General features: G+C 28.3%; 1 protein-coding gene across 50 annotated transcripts in view; it reads left to right on the top strand.

Moving 5' to 3' along the window:
- LOC121116051 (uncharacterized) overlaps nt 1–18,167 on the top strand; it is a 222,217-nt gene that overhangs the window by 67,256 nt on the left and 136,794 nt on the right. For all 50 annotated transcript variants that reach the window (XR_005863752.2, XM_071887962.1, XM_071887954.1 and 47 more), the window contains one exon: nt 16,969–17,059. Coding sequence is in view for 49 of the 50 variants with exons in the window: in XM_071887962.1 (XP_071744063.1) it covers nt 16,969–17,059 (91 nt within the window). In the remaining variant the exon portion in view is untranslated. The remainder of the gene's footprint in view (nt 1–16,968; nt 17,060–18,167) is intronic.

Genomic DNA, 18,167 nt, shown 5'->3' with positions numbered 1-18,167 from the left:
TTGACGGATAGACCGTCTTTCTTTGTTAAAGTTATGGCCTTGTGGACCAGTCCTTCCTCCCTAGGTTTGAGGAAGAGGGTATAACAGCTCGATTTGATAGAGCCACTGCTTCAAAAAATATCATTTATAGCTCTTTTGTTGGCAAAGTTACAAAGAAAAACTACATATTAAAATATTATGTATTTTTAACCAGTTTAGTAAGTCAAAAGACTACCACAACTTTATTTATCTGACTCAGTGTTTAAATAGCCAAATCAAACTGTTGGCCTATTTGTACCTTCATTCACTTTTGTGTTATTATAGAACAATCCCTGTTAACTTAATTTAACTTTGTTCTAGACAAGCATAAAAAAAGATGTTTTATATATAAAAAAAGATTTTTCATTTGAGCATCACTCACTAACTCAATGCACTAAGAGTTGAAAAGGAAACGTTAGTTGTTCTTACAACTTTGGTATTTCTGTTGTCCACTAATTAACAAAATAGTGATAAACGGAATTATCACCACTGGCAATTACAGATTCGTAATCAGCACTTCAAGTACAACTATACTCATTTATAAAACTGACTTTTTTATATTAAAAAAGGAAAATATTGTCGGTGTGTATAACATTATTTATATTAATATGAGCATTTTGATGATTACTCATTAGCCAAACAAATATGTGTATACACTCATGTACATATACAAGGCAATGATGATTGATGAGAGTTTTTTCTCACTCATATTCCCATTCCTACTTAGAGCATTTCCGTTTAAGGCCTTCCTCCATTTTCCTCCCTTTTAAGTACGCTTTTGGATATTTTTTATATTATGGATATTCCATATATGTATACCTATTAATTGGACTACTTAAATGAGTCATATTTTGGTACAGGAAAATAACATAATAAGTCTTTATATTTTTCTTCCTAGCACCTCTGGTTTTTTTAACCCTTATAAACAGTGTATGCAAGCAAAATTATTACACTGGCAAATCTAATATAGTTTAAAATCAATTAACCAAATATATATATTTTATATTCAAAATAGGATCCTCCGGTAGTAACCATAACCTCCAAACGAGGCCTGATGACCTAGTAGAAATTGACAACATAGTCCTCTGGCATGTTGATTTACTGTGGGATTCCTGTGAGTATTAGAACAGGTCTTGCCCTCCACGAAGCCCCATCTACCATAGTCCAATGGTGAACAATCTGGTGAGGATAGAGGAAACATTGTTGTTGCCCCAAAATCCTAGAAATTTTCTGCTAGCTCCTTTTCGGGCGTAGTTGCATATGTAGCTAGGAGAATTTTCTTCTTACCACACATAGGAGATTCTATTATAATTGGCACCGATCCAGTCCCTCTTCAATCTCCTAAATTATCATTTTGCTCATTTGGGCGTGGGCAAGATCTCTATCTTTTGCCTTTTGACCTTCTCCATCACTTTTCCCCCAGTACGATTTTTTTTTTGTTTAGATAGTTTCTGCATGAAATTCAAACCAAATTTTTTGCATAAAACATTTGGGTTGTCAGGTTAGATATACTTTTTGGAGCGTAATAATTTTGTTCGTGCGCACTGTACATACAAGCATATTACATGTTCACAATGTACCTAAATATTTAAATTTTTAGAATATGAAGGAGAATAAAAGTGGGCTAAGGCCCAAAAAAATCCACAATTTAATGAGAAAAGCTTCTTAATCATTATTTGCCTCTCTGGACTCTTGCACTACCTATCTATGTATATGGAATAATCCGCCAAGTGATCCCCTACAAATATATGTAATTTAACAACTTGATTCTTAACTGTCTTGGCATCAAAATATAAGTTCTTTCCAATTCTACAAACCTTTTTTATAGAACAAGGCATGCCCAAAAAAAAATATATATATTTTTTTTTTTTTTTCAGATATCAAACAAAATACAGTTTGTTTCACTATTTCAGGATAAATAAGCAATCTACAAATCCCACCAAAAATGAGTCACCGTTAGCTTTTTTTTTTTTTTAAATATGATTTTTTTAAACTTTCTTTTACATGAAGTAGTTATTCTCTACGACGAGAATTATGTTTAATCAATTGTTGAAATTGGAAGCCTCCCGGATGGTCCTTCAGAATTTGTTAATAATAAAATGTGAAAAAGTTTTCAATTTGCTAATAAATTTCCTATTTTTGTAAATGTATTATTTACTATGATAACAAGTTAATTAAAATTGAACTTTTCATTTAAAAAATAAAAGCCATGTTGATGGATCCTCATTGAGGGTGGATTTTTGAAAAATGATTATGTATCTGAAATATTAAAGTAAAAGCACACTCTAAACTTTTTCTATTTAAGTCCATTGAGATTCTGAAATGAGCGATTAAAATCTTGTCTTTAAATTAAGTTCCTTTTTTTTTTACTTTTTACGATTTGAAAAGTACATTTCAAAATCAACTAATTCCTGTCTATTTGTGGATATAAAACAGTGAACATAGATAATGAAAGAGAAACAGTAATAATAATTTTGCTAAGATAAGTGACATTTTGATACAAAAGCAAGGTAGAATTTTTTTGTAAAAATCGATTAGGTAGCTAAAATAACCGATGAAGTGATATTCTTTAAATTATAATAACAAGCTTTTTTTATTCTTTGGATAGAAGCTGCGGTTTTGAATGTTTATAAGATGTAATTGAAATTCAATTTACAATGTTAATTATAAAAATAAATTGGTCATGATTAAATAACCGTTACGTCTAAGGCCTTCGAAATGTAAATGAAGAGCATCGTAAAAAAGCTCAAAGTCTTACCTATAACTACCCAATATCAACAAATAATATTTTTCTCATATACGGGGGTATAATGGCCTATATAAAAAATTCTATAACCATTTCTTATGGGGTATGTGAAAATAGTTTGAAAAAGAATAGTCTTCCTATCACAATTTCTTCTTTTCGTCCCAGCCTGCTTTCATCTTGACATGTCCAATATATGTATGATAAGTGTCTAAATTTAAACAATAAATAGATTACAAAGTCATTAATATGGATTTTCGCCTCGAGTTCCAAGTCTTTATTGACAAACTCAAGACCTCAGATATTATTTCAATTGTTTAATTATTTATTTGTAGATCCGAGTATTAAGTAAATTAGTTTTCATAAATCAAATTTAATGGCACTTCCAAACTTCAATTTCTTATTAATACTTTGCTACTTATTCTGACTCAAATTGAGCTTTTCTCTTTCAAGTGTTTCTTGTTTTTCTAATTAAAAAGAATTAAGATTATTATAAAAAACATTTGTTAAAAGAATTGTATTAAGTATCACGTCTTTGATTTTGAACTTTTTTTCTTTTAGGAATAACCTTGTATTTCAAGACAACATTCAGCCTTTTCTGTTACTCGTTTTCTGTAAAGTCCTCCAAAGAATCCCCAAATACAAAAATTGTGTTTTTTTTTAATTTTCATTCAATCTAGAGGAGGTTTGCACAGCGTTATCCAGGACATTACGAAATTAAAATTAACTTTCAACTCCTCTGCTTTATATAAAATAAAAACCGTAAAATTTTAAAATTATTTTTACGGTCTTTTTAAAGAAAATTTAAAGGTTTAAAGAAGAAAAAAAATATTCAAGTTCAATTGTCGTTTGAACAATTTTAAGATTATTATCAAAAATCCTTCTGATTTTCTATGTTTTTCTTCTTCTCTAAACCTTATAATCTCCTTTAAAAAAAGAGTGCAAATATAAATACAATATGCAGTGAAAATGATTTTTAGAATTCTACGGTCTTTATTTTTTGTTTTATATAAATAAGTCGTTACTTATTTATATAAAAATGGTTTTAAAAAATGCTAATTTAACTTTAAAAGGTCAAAAGAATGTTACTAAAACCCTATCTTGAGTTTGAAAAAGATACATTCAAAATTTTAGAAATTTTTTTTCATTTTTTGCCTTTAATTCCTCGAAACTTAAAAACAACCTCACACAGACACTTGTATTTTATATTTAGATACTTGAATATAGCCCATATTATTGACTAACAAACTCTATAAGTTTTATCAAATTTATATAATTGATGGTATATGGTTAGCTTAAAAATTATTTCAATTCCTTCGTTCTAATAAAGCATTTTTAGGTGATGCAAACATTGTTGGCGTTGGCCATGCTAGGGGGCCTAAAAAACCAAATTTTATACTAATGAAACAGTTTTTTCAATCCTATTAAAGGATATAGTTAACCATGCAAAATGAATCAACAAATAAAATGACTTAAACCTTATAGACCATCAAACATTAATTGCTCTTTTGGTATTTTTACAATATATCTTATCCTAAAATGCATAAAAAAATTTATTATATCGTTATAGAAACTTTTTTCCATGTCGTAGATCCAAATTAACTATTAGAATGGAATGAATAAAATATCATTTTGTAAATATTCTACTTTTGTTGTCTTTAATTGATAAAAAAAGTACTATATAATTAGACATTTCATAAGAAGTTTCAGTACATATTACTTTGATTTAATTAAATACAACTGGTTATTATTATTGGCATCAATTAGTATTCAATGAAGGTTTTCTTAACGCCATTGGATGAAATTTAATCAAGATTTATTGGAAATTTGTTCATTTGATACATTAAAAATTTCAATTTTGATCCCACAAGATGACGTCTAGTTATTATTCATTATTTAATTGATGAAAATTAAACGTATTTTGAGCATGTTGAAAAAACAAAATCAACATGGTTACTCAGACAATTAGAAGAATGTTTTAAAGGAGAGCATCTTAGCTTTGATAACGCTTCATTAGATCAGCTACAATCAGCTTTGCCTGGGATGAAGGGGAGAATAAAATGAGCAAAGATATTGGCAAGAATGACTCGGATGTCGATCCTTAATTCTACTGAGTCCAACAAGATCTTACAATTATAACTCTGCAACATATCCTCAAGGTTACTCTCCGTCTTTTATGAGCATACACGAATGTTTAATAAAGTTTTTGAATATAATGAATGTAGAAGGAAAATAAGTTTACTACTCAGAAGTTAAATAATAATGAAAGCAGCTGAGGAATAGAAAATTAATTCTTCGAATTAATAATTATAATAAAGCAGACCAGCTAAAAAATACACACGATTTACATAACTAGGCCTTTTTTATAAAGTATGAGTTTCCTTTAGAAAGGATGTAACGACATGAGCAAGTTATTTTTAAAGGCGTAAATATAATACAAATACTCCTCCAAACCCAATGTAGTATATTGCCGTTTTAAACTCGTCAGGATCCCGGTACCACTATAGTACCGGTAGACTGAACAACTCTACTGTGAAACAACAGTTACCTACTATTTCATGCATTTATTCAATACGCATATCGACATTCAAACAATATATACACCTATATAACGAATATGTAATTTATGATTGTTTATATACATAAAGTGTTCAAAATGAAAGCTTATTGTAATACTTTGGACATAAAAGAGAAACTAAAGAGGAATTGTATGACAGCCCGATCGATATTGTATGTTTTTTTTTGGAGGGGGGAGGATAAATATTGATATTTGATTATACAGTAAAAATTATGATTCAATATTTACATAGATTAACCACCGTGGATAACCAATGCCACATATTATTGAGATAAAATATTAACTTGTGTTAGATGTAGAGGGTGGTCCTAAACAAGGGTCCCAATAACTCTAACATCAGTAATAGTATTGTGCAAAGAGTTGTTTTTTTTTATTTTAAGATTTTATATTCAGCTACTCACTCAATACTTTCAAGTTATCTCCTCAAAAATAATAATAATAAACTTTGATTATTAATATACACTAGCGTTAGTAAGCGGCATTGCTCGAAGTAATTTAGCATTGGTTAAAAAAGCGCTATAATAATATATAGAAGCTAACTCCCGAAAGAGTCATCATTGTTACTTTATGTTTTTCATGAGTACGCTTATGCGTTACTACTTATTACCTATATGAGTTCATGTAGTTTCTGTCCTCAAGAATGAAAGAATAATGAGAAGGGTTTGAGGAAAAAAATGATATAATGGCAAGACAAATTTGTACTTTACTTTTAGTACTTAAAGCATTCACAAATACAAGCAAACAAAGTTCATTTTAACATAACAACGTTTAAATTTAATTCAAATATTAACATATACTGAAAATGCACATGAGTTATGATTTACATAAGAGAGCAATAAGAAAAACAAACAGTGATGTATATTTGATGCTACATGCACAAGCTGCATTAATACGATTACATTATTATTTCTTTTATAAAAAATATTTATATGATTTACATCAAGGTGCACTTTATACAGTGCACCCTGTATACTCGTTCGATGCTATATGCATAGTACACTTGCAATATACTATTTTCATTAATGCGACTACATTATAATTTCTTATACTAAAAATATGTATATGTTATACATATCGTATCACTATATACAGTACACCTGGTGGTTCGTTTTCTTTGGTTTATCAATATATGCAATGTAAAGAGTGATTTAAGATATGGGACTTTCTCAAACACCCGTAGCAGGGAAGAGGCGGAACCGTTGTTCAGTCCCCTATTAAAGACCTATACGGCAGTTGAAAATGCAGTAAGACAAACAATGTCAGGAAAAAATGTCAAAGGAAAATGGCAAGGAAAAAAAAGGAAAAGTTACAAAGCGGAACCAATGCCAAGATTCTTTTAAATGGATATAATACCTATCACGAATAAAATATTATTTTTAAGATAAAGGAAAAATATCCAAAGACGACAACGGTTCGAATGGAAAAAGTGCTAAGCACTAAATTCTCCATTATGAATTATAATATCTTTAGAGACTATGGAGTATTAACATTGGACAAGACTTATGGATTGACAAACAAGTATTAGGGTAATATAAGGCACTGAAAATTTTTGAGGGTCTGAAACCTTCCGTTAGAGTTAGCTTAAACCGTACGTATCCCAATTCACCAAATTAGAGCATTACTTGAGTGTTAACTAAAACTTTTTAGAGCCGTTTCTGTAGTCATTAAATATTTATTTACAAATTCACATAATAATTCTTTCAAAGAGCATATAAGTCACTTTTTATGATTCTCATAACATGGCTTGATATCCAGTGGAAGTATGAATTCACAGTCCTACATAAAAAAGCTTCGAAGATATGAGTTCTTTGTGTAACTATATAATCCAGCCTGTTTCGTTGTGTTTGCACAAGAAAAAAGGTTTATGAAGAGACAAATGCCATTGTTCTATTGCAATTATTGATTGTTGCAATTGTACGGAGTTTTACAATGTTCCTCGAGCTCTACAACGACCAGACCTGTAACTGCATCCAAGAATATTCTCTTGTGTGTCTTTATTATTGCCATCCACTTCTGGCACATCCTGGATCATAACGAAGTGGAAATCCCTGTTCTTGCATAGCATTATGCTAATGCTGGTTCGTCAATCCATAATTATAGTCCAACATGAATATTCCGTCATGGCAAATGATATTGTAATTGATAACAGAGAATTAAGTGATTAGGACTTCATCCATTCCAGCCGCTGTCGTGTTGTTTTATTTTTCTTTTATCTGAATGTATATACAATTGGTGATAGGTAAAATATCATTTGAAAATAATCTAGCCATTTTTTCGAATTTGTCACTTCTTTTTTTTTTCTCTTTCTCACCATTTTTTCCTTAAATCAGACGAATAAAGAGTAAAGAAAAAAACCAATACTTACTTACTCTATTAAACTTAATTAAAGAAAAAAAGAAAGCAATGTAATACTTTATTGATCAAAGCAATAAAAGGCTCAAATTTCATCCCTTGAAAATGTTGTACTCCTTTTTGAACAAAGAGAGGAAAATCCATTATTTAGTTAGTTCCCCTATCGTTCTATTTACATATATAATGTATGTATGGTTGCTTTTCCAGATATTTATGTACGCATTATGTGATAGCACAAAGAAAATTAACATTAACGAGTTATTGATAATATCAAAAAAGCCTCTTTTATGAGAAAATGACCACTTCAAAAATTGATCAATATAACGTCATTGTTATATACTCGTTATACCCCAAAGGGCATTGCGGACTAAAAAGTAGTCTATTTATTTTTATGTATTGAAATAATTGTTCCAAGAGAAATATAATAACTCCCTCATGATTTGAAAGACAATTTATCTAATTTATTTAATGTATATATATATATATATATAAAAATACTGTGTGTAACGAAAAAATTATATACTTCTATAATTAATGATTTATGCGAAGTTGCATGGATTTTGTTGGTGAAATTTTTGGAATATTAATTGAAGAATAGATATATAAGCAAATATTGTTACTTGGAAAATAATTAGTCAGATCAAAGATGTTTTTAGCACGGGACAAAAAAATCCACTTAGACAGTTTACAATGTCAAAAGGAAGATGGAAGCTGATAATTTCATGAATATACATCCTGGTTCTATCAGTACGGCTAAAATGGAGCCCAATTTTTTGATGAAATTTGTCAAGATCGCCCCCAATGAAGAGTGTGAGGGCCCATGTGAATTAATTCAATGTTTTCATCGTGACAATATCAAGAATGACACCACAATGTACAAAAAAACTGATAAAAATTCTTAAACATAAGGTTGGCAGAGCTTAGACCTCAAAAGTGGCCCCTAAATTCTTGGAAGACGATTTGCCTTTTAAAGGCATAAAAAAATTTAATAAAATATATGTGGCCAACCTACAGCCAGGATCTCAACACTCTAGATTATGTCTTTTAGTAGGCAATTTAGAAGAAAGTCAGTAGACTTCGCCACCCTAACAATGATGCCTTAAGGTCACCATCAATGAGGAATGGACAATTTGTTCCAAATCCTATAAGAAGGTTTTCTGAAAGGACTTTAAGAAAAGATTGGAGGGTTTCTGTGCATCCAATGGTAGATATATTGAGTAAATAATATACCAGATCGTCCTGACTTTAAAATATATTCCTATAAAAAATTATACATTCCAATCTATTTATTTGCTACCGGGTGCTGTTCTTGATAAAGTAAAAGTGGTTCTTCGTTTCACCCAATAATAGATGGTTAAAGGTACAAAGTACAATATGTACGTCAATTACTAAAAGATAGAAAAAAGTCAAGGAATATATGCAATAATAACAAAAAAATCAAGTAGAATAATAAATATAAATAGTATGCATACAACCCTACTTACTTGCAACATATGACATTTCACAAGTAAATTTTTCTGTTCATACATAATACGGAATTTAATTTCATATATGGTATGTATATATAAAATGATATTTGTTTAATATTCTATGTACACAGTTATGTACAAAATTTATATATTTTTAGAAGATATTATAGAGATGTATAGTATATATTATAGATATGGATTTGTAGGATTGGGAGCTAGTCCTCGTTTCAGCCTCTCTTTCTCTCTCTATTTCTCTCATATGTATGTACACATTCAACATCCTTCGTTCCATGAAAGCAACAGAGCCATTCATGTTAAATGATTTAGAAAGAACACTATGTTCTACATGTCTATATGTACATTCGAAAAGGAAAATATAAGCCTTTTAAATGACTCCCATGAGATAAGAACAACAGTCTTCTCTAGGCCCTTCCCTTGGCCCTATTCTTTGTCCATCCATTTACATCATCAATTAATTATGAAATAATTAATTGATAATGTAAATTAAAAATGAGATTAAAAAATCCTAAATAATATTCTTTTCGGTGAACCAACGCCAGAGAACATACATTTTAGAGGTAACGACTTTTTATTACGTTCCCTCAGATATATGGTATCCAAATAAACTAAATATAGACTGATTTTAAATAAAATAACCAAGCAATAGCAGCTCTTGATCTCCTTCTTCTTATAAGACTCGATAGCATATCAACTGACATGACGCTTATGAGACTAACTATCTTTTTAGGATTTTTTTTTTATTTAAACACCAGGAATTACAATTTTCAATGTTCACAAAATGAAGTTTAATTATCCAAAACATAAGACAATAATGTGTTTGTGTCTTCAAAAATTTACTTTCATTATGTATATTACGGTGAATGAACTGACAAAGATTTTTGAACATTTTTGAAAATATGGTAACCCTGAAAAACAATATAAATACTCTCAGACAACCCTTTAGTACTCTTTATCTCCTAGTGACGTATAAATCTTCAAGATAGAGATTAATAATAAATACAAACACAAATATTTTTTAATTTACACTCGATGGGAATTTGAAATTTGTGCATCTTTTATCATGATTGTTTTTAGTGTATCATATATCTTAGCTAGAAATGTGAAAAGAATTTAATCCTAGCGGATGTAAATTTTTAAAAACATGATGTTGCAAATATACAATATAATATATGAAACTGCTTTCTTGAAAATTATGAGTACTTTAATAATTAAAAAAATAATATTAACCACTTTTTTAACCAAAGATAGATAACTTTTTATTTTTTTTTATAGATCAAAATAAGAGAAAAAGTTAAAAAAATTTAATGATCCGTGAATTTGCACATTCATTTTTTTAACGTTTTTAAAAAAGAAAGGTAAAAATTTTCTTATCATATCTTCTCTTAAAAAGCTTTATACTAGTTCTTGAGAAAAAAACTTTATAATTATTTTTATAGGTTTGAATAATGTACATCATAATAAATTAATATAAACTAATTATTAATGCTCCATTATAATCCTTATTGGTGAAATAAATAACTTTCTCGCCCTTCAAACTTTGAACAAGATGTGCTACCAAATGACGACATTGTAGAAAAATAAAATTTTGCATAGGTAATTTTCATTCCTTCTAATGAATCTGTTGCTCCATGAATTATAAGAAAATTGAAAGTTTATATAATGTCCCTTACTACCAATAAATAAGTTTTCTTTTCTTTTCATAGTTATTTTTTTTAACAAATTGTATTTTTGAAATGGCAATTAGTAAAAACAAATAAAATTGTATTGTCTCCGTTTTTTTACCTTTTTCTTTTTTTTTTACTTTTAAATAAGTAAGTTTGTGAAAGCTCATTACTATTAAATGAGCTAATATTAAATACAAATTATATATTTCCAATCCTCCCCCCCACGTCCTCTTTTTTAAAACAAGTAGATTACAATACGGAGATAATGGGAAAAATGATACATAAAAAAGAATACTAATTTTTATATCATACTTTTTTATAGGAGAAATAAAAAACCAACCAATATTGGCCCTTTTTGATAAAATATTTAGGCTTATTTTTTTTCAAAAATAACCTCAGCCTATCTTTTAAAAGCCCTGAACCAAATCGAAAACCTATTTTATAACATGATTTTATCAATTCAAAAAAGGCTAAATTGTATGAAATTATCATATCATATATATTATTTAAAGTTGTTTCTGTCCACACAAAAGCAGGTTAGAATAAACTTTATATAGATTTATCAACTTAACGTCAATTTTCCTCAACAAATTATTTTACAGAAACATTTGTGGGCGGCACATATCGTACTTAAAGTACAACAAAAATTGATCGCCACAATAGAATAAATAAAAATGGATAGGTTTTATTTGGAAAACCATATTGGGGTAGTCTCATAAATCAAATTAAGGCTTTAAATCATAGCTAACATATCTGAACTTATGCCATAAGTTTGAATAAGAAACTTTTAATTGACCAAAACATGTCTAAAAAATATTGAGCTATACATACATCAATATCAAAAAATAGTTGGACTTTTTTTCTTTGTTCTTGATTGTTTTTGTGTTAACTAACTACATTTATTGCTTTATATTTATTTTTCAACAAACTCCAGGCCTTGCCAAAGAAGGCATTAGAATATGGATTAAATATTGCTAAAATGTGGATTCATGTTGAGTCATAACTCAACCCTCCTACAGCTTCAAATACCTCAAATAGATTTACACTCTTTTTAGAAATACTTTTAATTTTAAGCCTTATGGCTCACAGTAAACGTTAATTTAACCTTTCAAAATGATTTGGACAGCATTTTGTAAACTGATATGACATTTAAAAATACAATTATGTATCAAGAAATAATAACTGTCAATTTATATCCAAAGTCTCTTAAATACTTGACCAAACTAAAAGTTTTAATGATTTTTTTTCTTCAGTGCACCAAGATATTTATCATACTTATGAGTCATTCAATCAAATATGTTAATAAAGTTCACCCTTTATTAAGCAGTCAGCAAACCTCTCAAAACTGGTTTTCTTTTTTTGTAGCCATTTTAAATTAAAAAACTAGATATGACCATTATTGCGGTGACATACTTAAAACAAGAGGCCGTTAGACCAAATATTACTGCAGTTCAAAACCCATAATATAATTTACCATTATATTTGAGACGTATTTGGGCGTCTTTTTTGGGGAGGCCTGCTACGTGATTATAAACATGTCTAATTACTTTCTTTCAAATTTAAGTCCTTATTTTTGTTAAATGTAGGCATTTTGCTTATTTTATTTGTTAACTTTTTAAAAAAACCTTTTAACAATTATCTATAACATACAAGAGAGAAAAAATTAATAATTTATTTAATAAATTTATTTTGACGTCTTATTTATTAATATACATTTGTTATTGACAGATATGGGGCAAAAAAAAACAATCTTGAACAAAAATCAAGAACTGTGTATAATCTCCGTTTATACATTTATAGCAAAACATTCAAAAAATAGCACCCCTCACATTTTGAACTTGTTGTAACGACATTTTAAGTACAAATTTTGAGACTCGTAAATCCATTTTTTATTTAAAAAATATCATTTCAATGTGAGTGAGGCTTTATCAAATTTTTGTTTTGTTTGGAAAACAATTAAAATAGTATTTCCTGTAAAAAAAAATTACCATAACTTTATTCATCTTAATACTGAATTGTTAAGTAATGATCAATGAGTAAATGTGCAAATTTTGAGACTGATCGTTTTATTTTTTATCAAAAAAATATCATTATAAAAAGGAGCTGCTCAAACTCAGAAAAATATGTAAAACCTTATGCCTTAATAGGTGTAGAACTTAAGGAGCACCCAATTTGTTGATAGAAGTTGACGCTAATTCGTTGAAGAATACAAATGTAATACATAGTTAATTTTTTAGAAAAATAATTCCAGCTTGTTTTTGTGATGATTTTTCAACTCATATCTTATTTCAACCTCCCTAGAAGTTTTTTATGCCTTTTTTATTAGTTCCTTGGATTACAATACATCATAGCTTCTTAACATAGCATTTAATAAACTATGTCAGACCGGTACAGATCCTTCATTTTACATTTATTAATATTATTTAAAAGTAATATATATTAAATGAAAAGTTTATTGATAGATTTTTATAGAAAAATAATCCATCAAAATATTTTTTTTGAATTTTTATTATGAAAATATATGTGTAAGTAAATATGGAAATAAACCATCGAGTAATTTTTATATGGAAAAATATGTTAATTTTATAACATTAATATTTATTCAAAAGCATATTTTTTTTAGTGGAGCATTCATAGATAGAGAAGAGCATGAGTAAAATGGTGTGTAGTAGATACTATCTTTTAAAGCTTCATAGATAGAGTTGTGGATAGTGGAACTTGAAAGCATGTTTTCCAGTTTTGCAATTTAAGAAGTGTCTTTTTTTTTTCCAAAAGAATTATTTTTTGAGAACAAATGTGGATTTTGAAATTTTTTTCCGAGAAATTTAATTTCTTGTGAACTGTTGTTGGAAATTTTTAAAAAAATAATAATTTATTAAGAATATGCATGGGTTTTTTTAATTTTTTGTAAATAGTTGTGGATTTTTGAAAAAATTTAATTAAATTACTTATGAGTAAAATTAACAAATTCAGATAAGTTAAACTTATATCACAAAATTTTTATGATAAATCATTTTTTACTTGTAAAAAAAAACGATAAAAATATTTAAATGAAATGTAGGCTTTTTTCCAATTGGTTTGTAAATCTGCGTATTACAGCCAATGAGTGGCTATTAATATCTATAAAAAAATTTAAATACGTTTTTTTCTTAGATTAACAAAAAGTTGATAGTTTGAGTCAAACTGATCAACATTTAGAATCTCACATTGTCTTAAATTGTCTAAACTTAATATATATATATATAAAAAATAGGACATTAAACTATAAAAAAAAGTCAATACACGTTAAAATTGACTTATCAATAAGCTATATCTATTTTTGTATGAATAAACAATATTTTTAGATAGTTTTCCCCTTAAATGATTATAGCTTATTACAAATGATGATATTTTGTATTGCATATAATGGGCACATCTTTTTTCAATCTGTTTTAAAATAAGAAAAAGTCAATAGTTTTATTTAATTATACATCTCTAATCATTACTCTATAAAGTTGTTTTTTTGTTAATCAATTTCACAATTAAATTTGACTAATACAATTAAAATGTGGTTGTTAGCAATTGTTATTTAAAAATAAAATATGAAACAAAGCCAATATGCATATTTATTATGTGCGACGTTGAGTTAAAAATTTCAAAGAGCAAAACAAACGAAAAAATTGTTTGACAAATAGCTTAAAGTTAAAATCGTTCTTGCTACGCTGATACGTTGTCATTTTCACACAAAGATTATCTTTTTAAAAGTACATCCAATTCAAAAAAATACTTTGTGCATCGTTTTTTTTTTCTAACCAATCTGCTGGAAAAAAAGAGTTGAATCAGGAAAAAAAATTATAATATAATGTAAAAAACAAAACAGTCTTTGTAGAAATTCTGTAAGAACTTTTTTTTTTAAAGCAATTTAAGATAATTTTTTAATCTTTTTTTTACTAGCTATATTAAAGAAAAGGGATTAAGTGCTAATAAATATTATGTAAGTGAGGGGAAAATAAGATGATGTCGACTTTCAGAAAACATTAATCTTATGTACGTACAAGGAAGATAAAAATGACAGCAGAATGCTTTAGTCCCTCACTGCAATTTACATATGTCATTTCATTTTCTTAATAGATGCATAGTTGTATGTACATTTCCTTTGTCTCTGATTCATTTTTCTGCAACTCATAAATAATGATAAATGAAATTAATTCATGCAAATAGGTCTTTCTTTGAATCACCATTGATTATTAACACGTGGAGAAAATATTTCTACTTGTACAAACAGTCAAACCTGTATGAAGCAGTCAGGCAAGGGAAATTGAAAAAGTTACTGCTTAGTGCAGGTGACCACCTAAACCTGGTTGGAAATTTTTGATCAATTCTAAAGTTTAAAAAAGTGGTTAAACGACTATAATAATAGGATAAGAATCATCCGCAGATAGAAAGGGAGAGAAAACTGAAAATGTAGCCTATAAAAACCTTGATTTAAAAGGACAGTCCTTGATTAACCCGACCATAGAAAGAAAACACAAAAAAATTTTTGGGGAAAAAACTTATTTTTCAACATAATATCCTTTCATCTTCAAAAAGTTTGATGGACTTTTTACAATAATTTTAGTAATATAATACAAAGTAGTTATTAACTTTGTGAAATCACTTATTCATTGTTGGTAAAATCTTTGAATTCTGAGCCATTTTTCAAGTTTGGGAGCGGAAAATAATTTAAAGGGGTTAACTGCGGCGAATAGGGTTTATGATGTAGCAATTCAAATTTTAGTTTATTTATTTTGACCATTGCAATAACGGATTTTAAAAAAGGGAATTGTCTTGACGAAACAACACTTTCTTTTTGTCAATTGTGGAACTTTTTGATTTATTTATTCGCTCAAACATTGCAATACGTGCGTATAATTTAAGTCGTTGAAAGTTTCTCAAAAAACCCAACAGCATGATCTTGCGTGCATATGAAGCGGTGTAAGTCTTCTTTGGAGGTGGTTCTCCTTTTTGAGTTTTTTTTTTTTATTGTTCTTTTGTCTCAGGAACGAAGTAATGTACCAATGTTGCACCCATTGTTATACAATGGCGCAAAAATTCAAAATTCTACTTTGTTGCTGTGAAACTTCAATAAACGCTTAATTGAAACTTGTTCAAAAAACTGTTTTGCTCGAGTATGAACAAACACAGAACCCATCTTTGACACAGCTTTATCAAGTCCAATTTTCAGATAATACGATTGAACAACACTTTTTGAAATGCCTACAATTTAGACTAACTTGTATACTTTTATTTGACATTCCATAATCACTGTTATACGGATTTTCATCACAATTTCTGAAGTCGTCGCCTCATTTAGCTGACTATTGCTATGTTCATCTTGGCAGCTTGTACTGCATAGTTGAAACTCAGTTAGTCAAGATGATCAATTTTCTCTATCATTACAAATTGAATCACAGCGTTCACTATTGATCACTCCAAAAAAAAAAAAAATACTAAACAACATGTCACCTTCAAACTTAAAACATTTGCTTTAAAACACAGTAATTTATTTAAACAACTATTGCCATCTGTTTGTCAGGTCGGGAACTTCTAGGAACATCCATTTATTTTAATATTATTAAATTAAATCGTCATAGGAGTGTCTATAAGTCCCACTCTGTCTTGGTTTTGTACTCAACAGTCTATGTTAGGCTAAAAAATTGTTCATTAAATTTAAGTTCATCTATGAATCTATTTAGCAGTAATAATTTGGGTAACCGCTGGCCAGAGATTGCAGAGGCACACTTACACACTTTTTTATGTCATAAAATTCCTACACTCTAAAACCAGGTGATTGTAGACCAGATTTGACTGTACTGTCAATAATTATTATTAATTAGGAAGAAAAAGCTTTCACAAAGTAAATAAAAATGCATTAACCATTTTTACAAATACCATGGGAATATTTCAAAAACCGTTCTTTGAATAATAAGGATGACTTAAGTTCACACATGGGACCAAAATATATATTAAAATATTATTGTTATTGTTAGAAAATAAGCAGAGACAGAGAGCCCTAGAGATTTGTAATGGTTTGGGCAAAAAATATGTAATATATGTATTTAGAAAGAGATAATATTTTTTTTTTTTTTTTTAATACCTTTATAGGTCAGAATCAAATTGGATATGATGGAATGCAACCAGATCAGCAGGTGCAGCCAACACCAATGGATACATCTGGACAAATGCCACTACAACAGTAAGATTTATTTCTAATTTTTGTACATGTTACTTTTCCTTCAAAGTTAACATAAACATTTTTATGGGGTTTTATACACCCACACACATTTTTATTCCAGATCAATGTACAGTACATATGTGAATAATTTGTGCATTTATCAATTCTTTTTCCCTTTTATTTTTCAAAAAAAAAAATGTAATACCAAGCAAAATACTTATGAGCATCATATTTAATATTGCCTGTAATATTATATTATTGTGTCTTATTGATGAAATAAATTGATATTGTATTTCTTTTTTAAATGCAATATCAAAAACAATATTTTATTGACCAAATTAAAAAGTTAATTAGTCATTTTTAGAATATTAAGTAGGTCCTTATTTAGGACTGAGGTTCCCAGTCCAATTCAACCGTCATTCTTTAAATGAAAAAAAAAAAACAGACCTTCGTGACATCGGGGAAAGTGTTTTCTTTTTTTTTAATATGTAAGTTATGTAGTCGAATAAACTATATAATTAGGTCAAAATTTTATATTATTTGAGAATAATATTGCATTATTCTAAAAATAAAAATATATTTGCAAGAGATGAGTCCAATAAATATCTAAAAAATTTAAAATCCAAGACTGACAGTAGTAAGAACCTACTGTTCCAAGGATCAATAGTCCTAAAACTGGATCAGACCGGAGGATTTGCGACCGACACAATACTAGTTTTGTGGTCTTTGTGGATCCTTTGTTACATTCCTTTAATTGGTCAGATACAGTTGCACGGATTTAAGTCAATATTATACGCAGTTTGATTTCATGAGAAAAATTTCTCGCGATGTCCACTAATCTATTTTGGAGATATTCTTTATACTTTCCCTATTTTCATTTTAAATTTAATCATCCTTTTTGAATTATTATACATTGCTTATATTTTTTCAGATAAACTTGATCAGAAAGACCAAAAACAATTAATAATATCTCCTAAAATATTTGAGGAAAATCAAATAAAGCTAGATGTAAAATAATGAAGATAAATTTTGAATTTCCATTAAAAGAGGAACACATGAGCTTATGACTACAAAAATTGTTTTAGGAAAAAAGGACTTTTAAAATACCCCACGAAAGAAAATAAGGGTT

The sequence above is a fragment of the Lepeophtheirus salmonis genome, chromosome 4 (genome assembly GCF_016086655.4).
Source record: "Lepeophtheirus salmonis chromosome 4, UVic_Lsal_1.4, whole genome shotgun sequence".
NCBI classification, from domain to species: Eukaryota; Metazoa; Arthropoda; class Copepoda; order Siphonostomatoida; family Caligidae; genus Lepeophtheirus; species Lepeophtheirus salmonis.
Note: the sequence above shows the minus strand (reverse complement) of the source record. Positions and strands in the feature narration are given on the sequence as shown.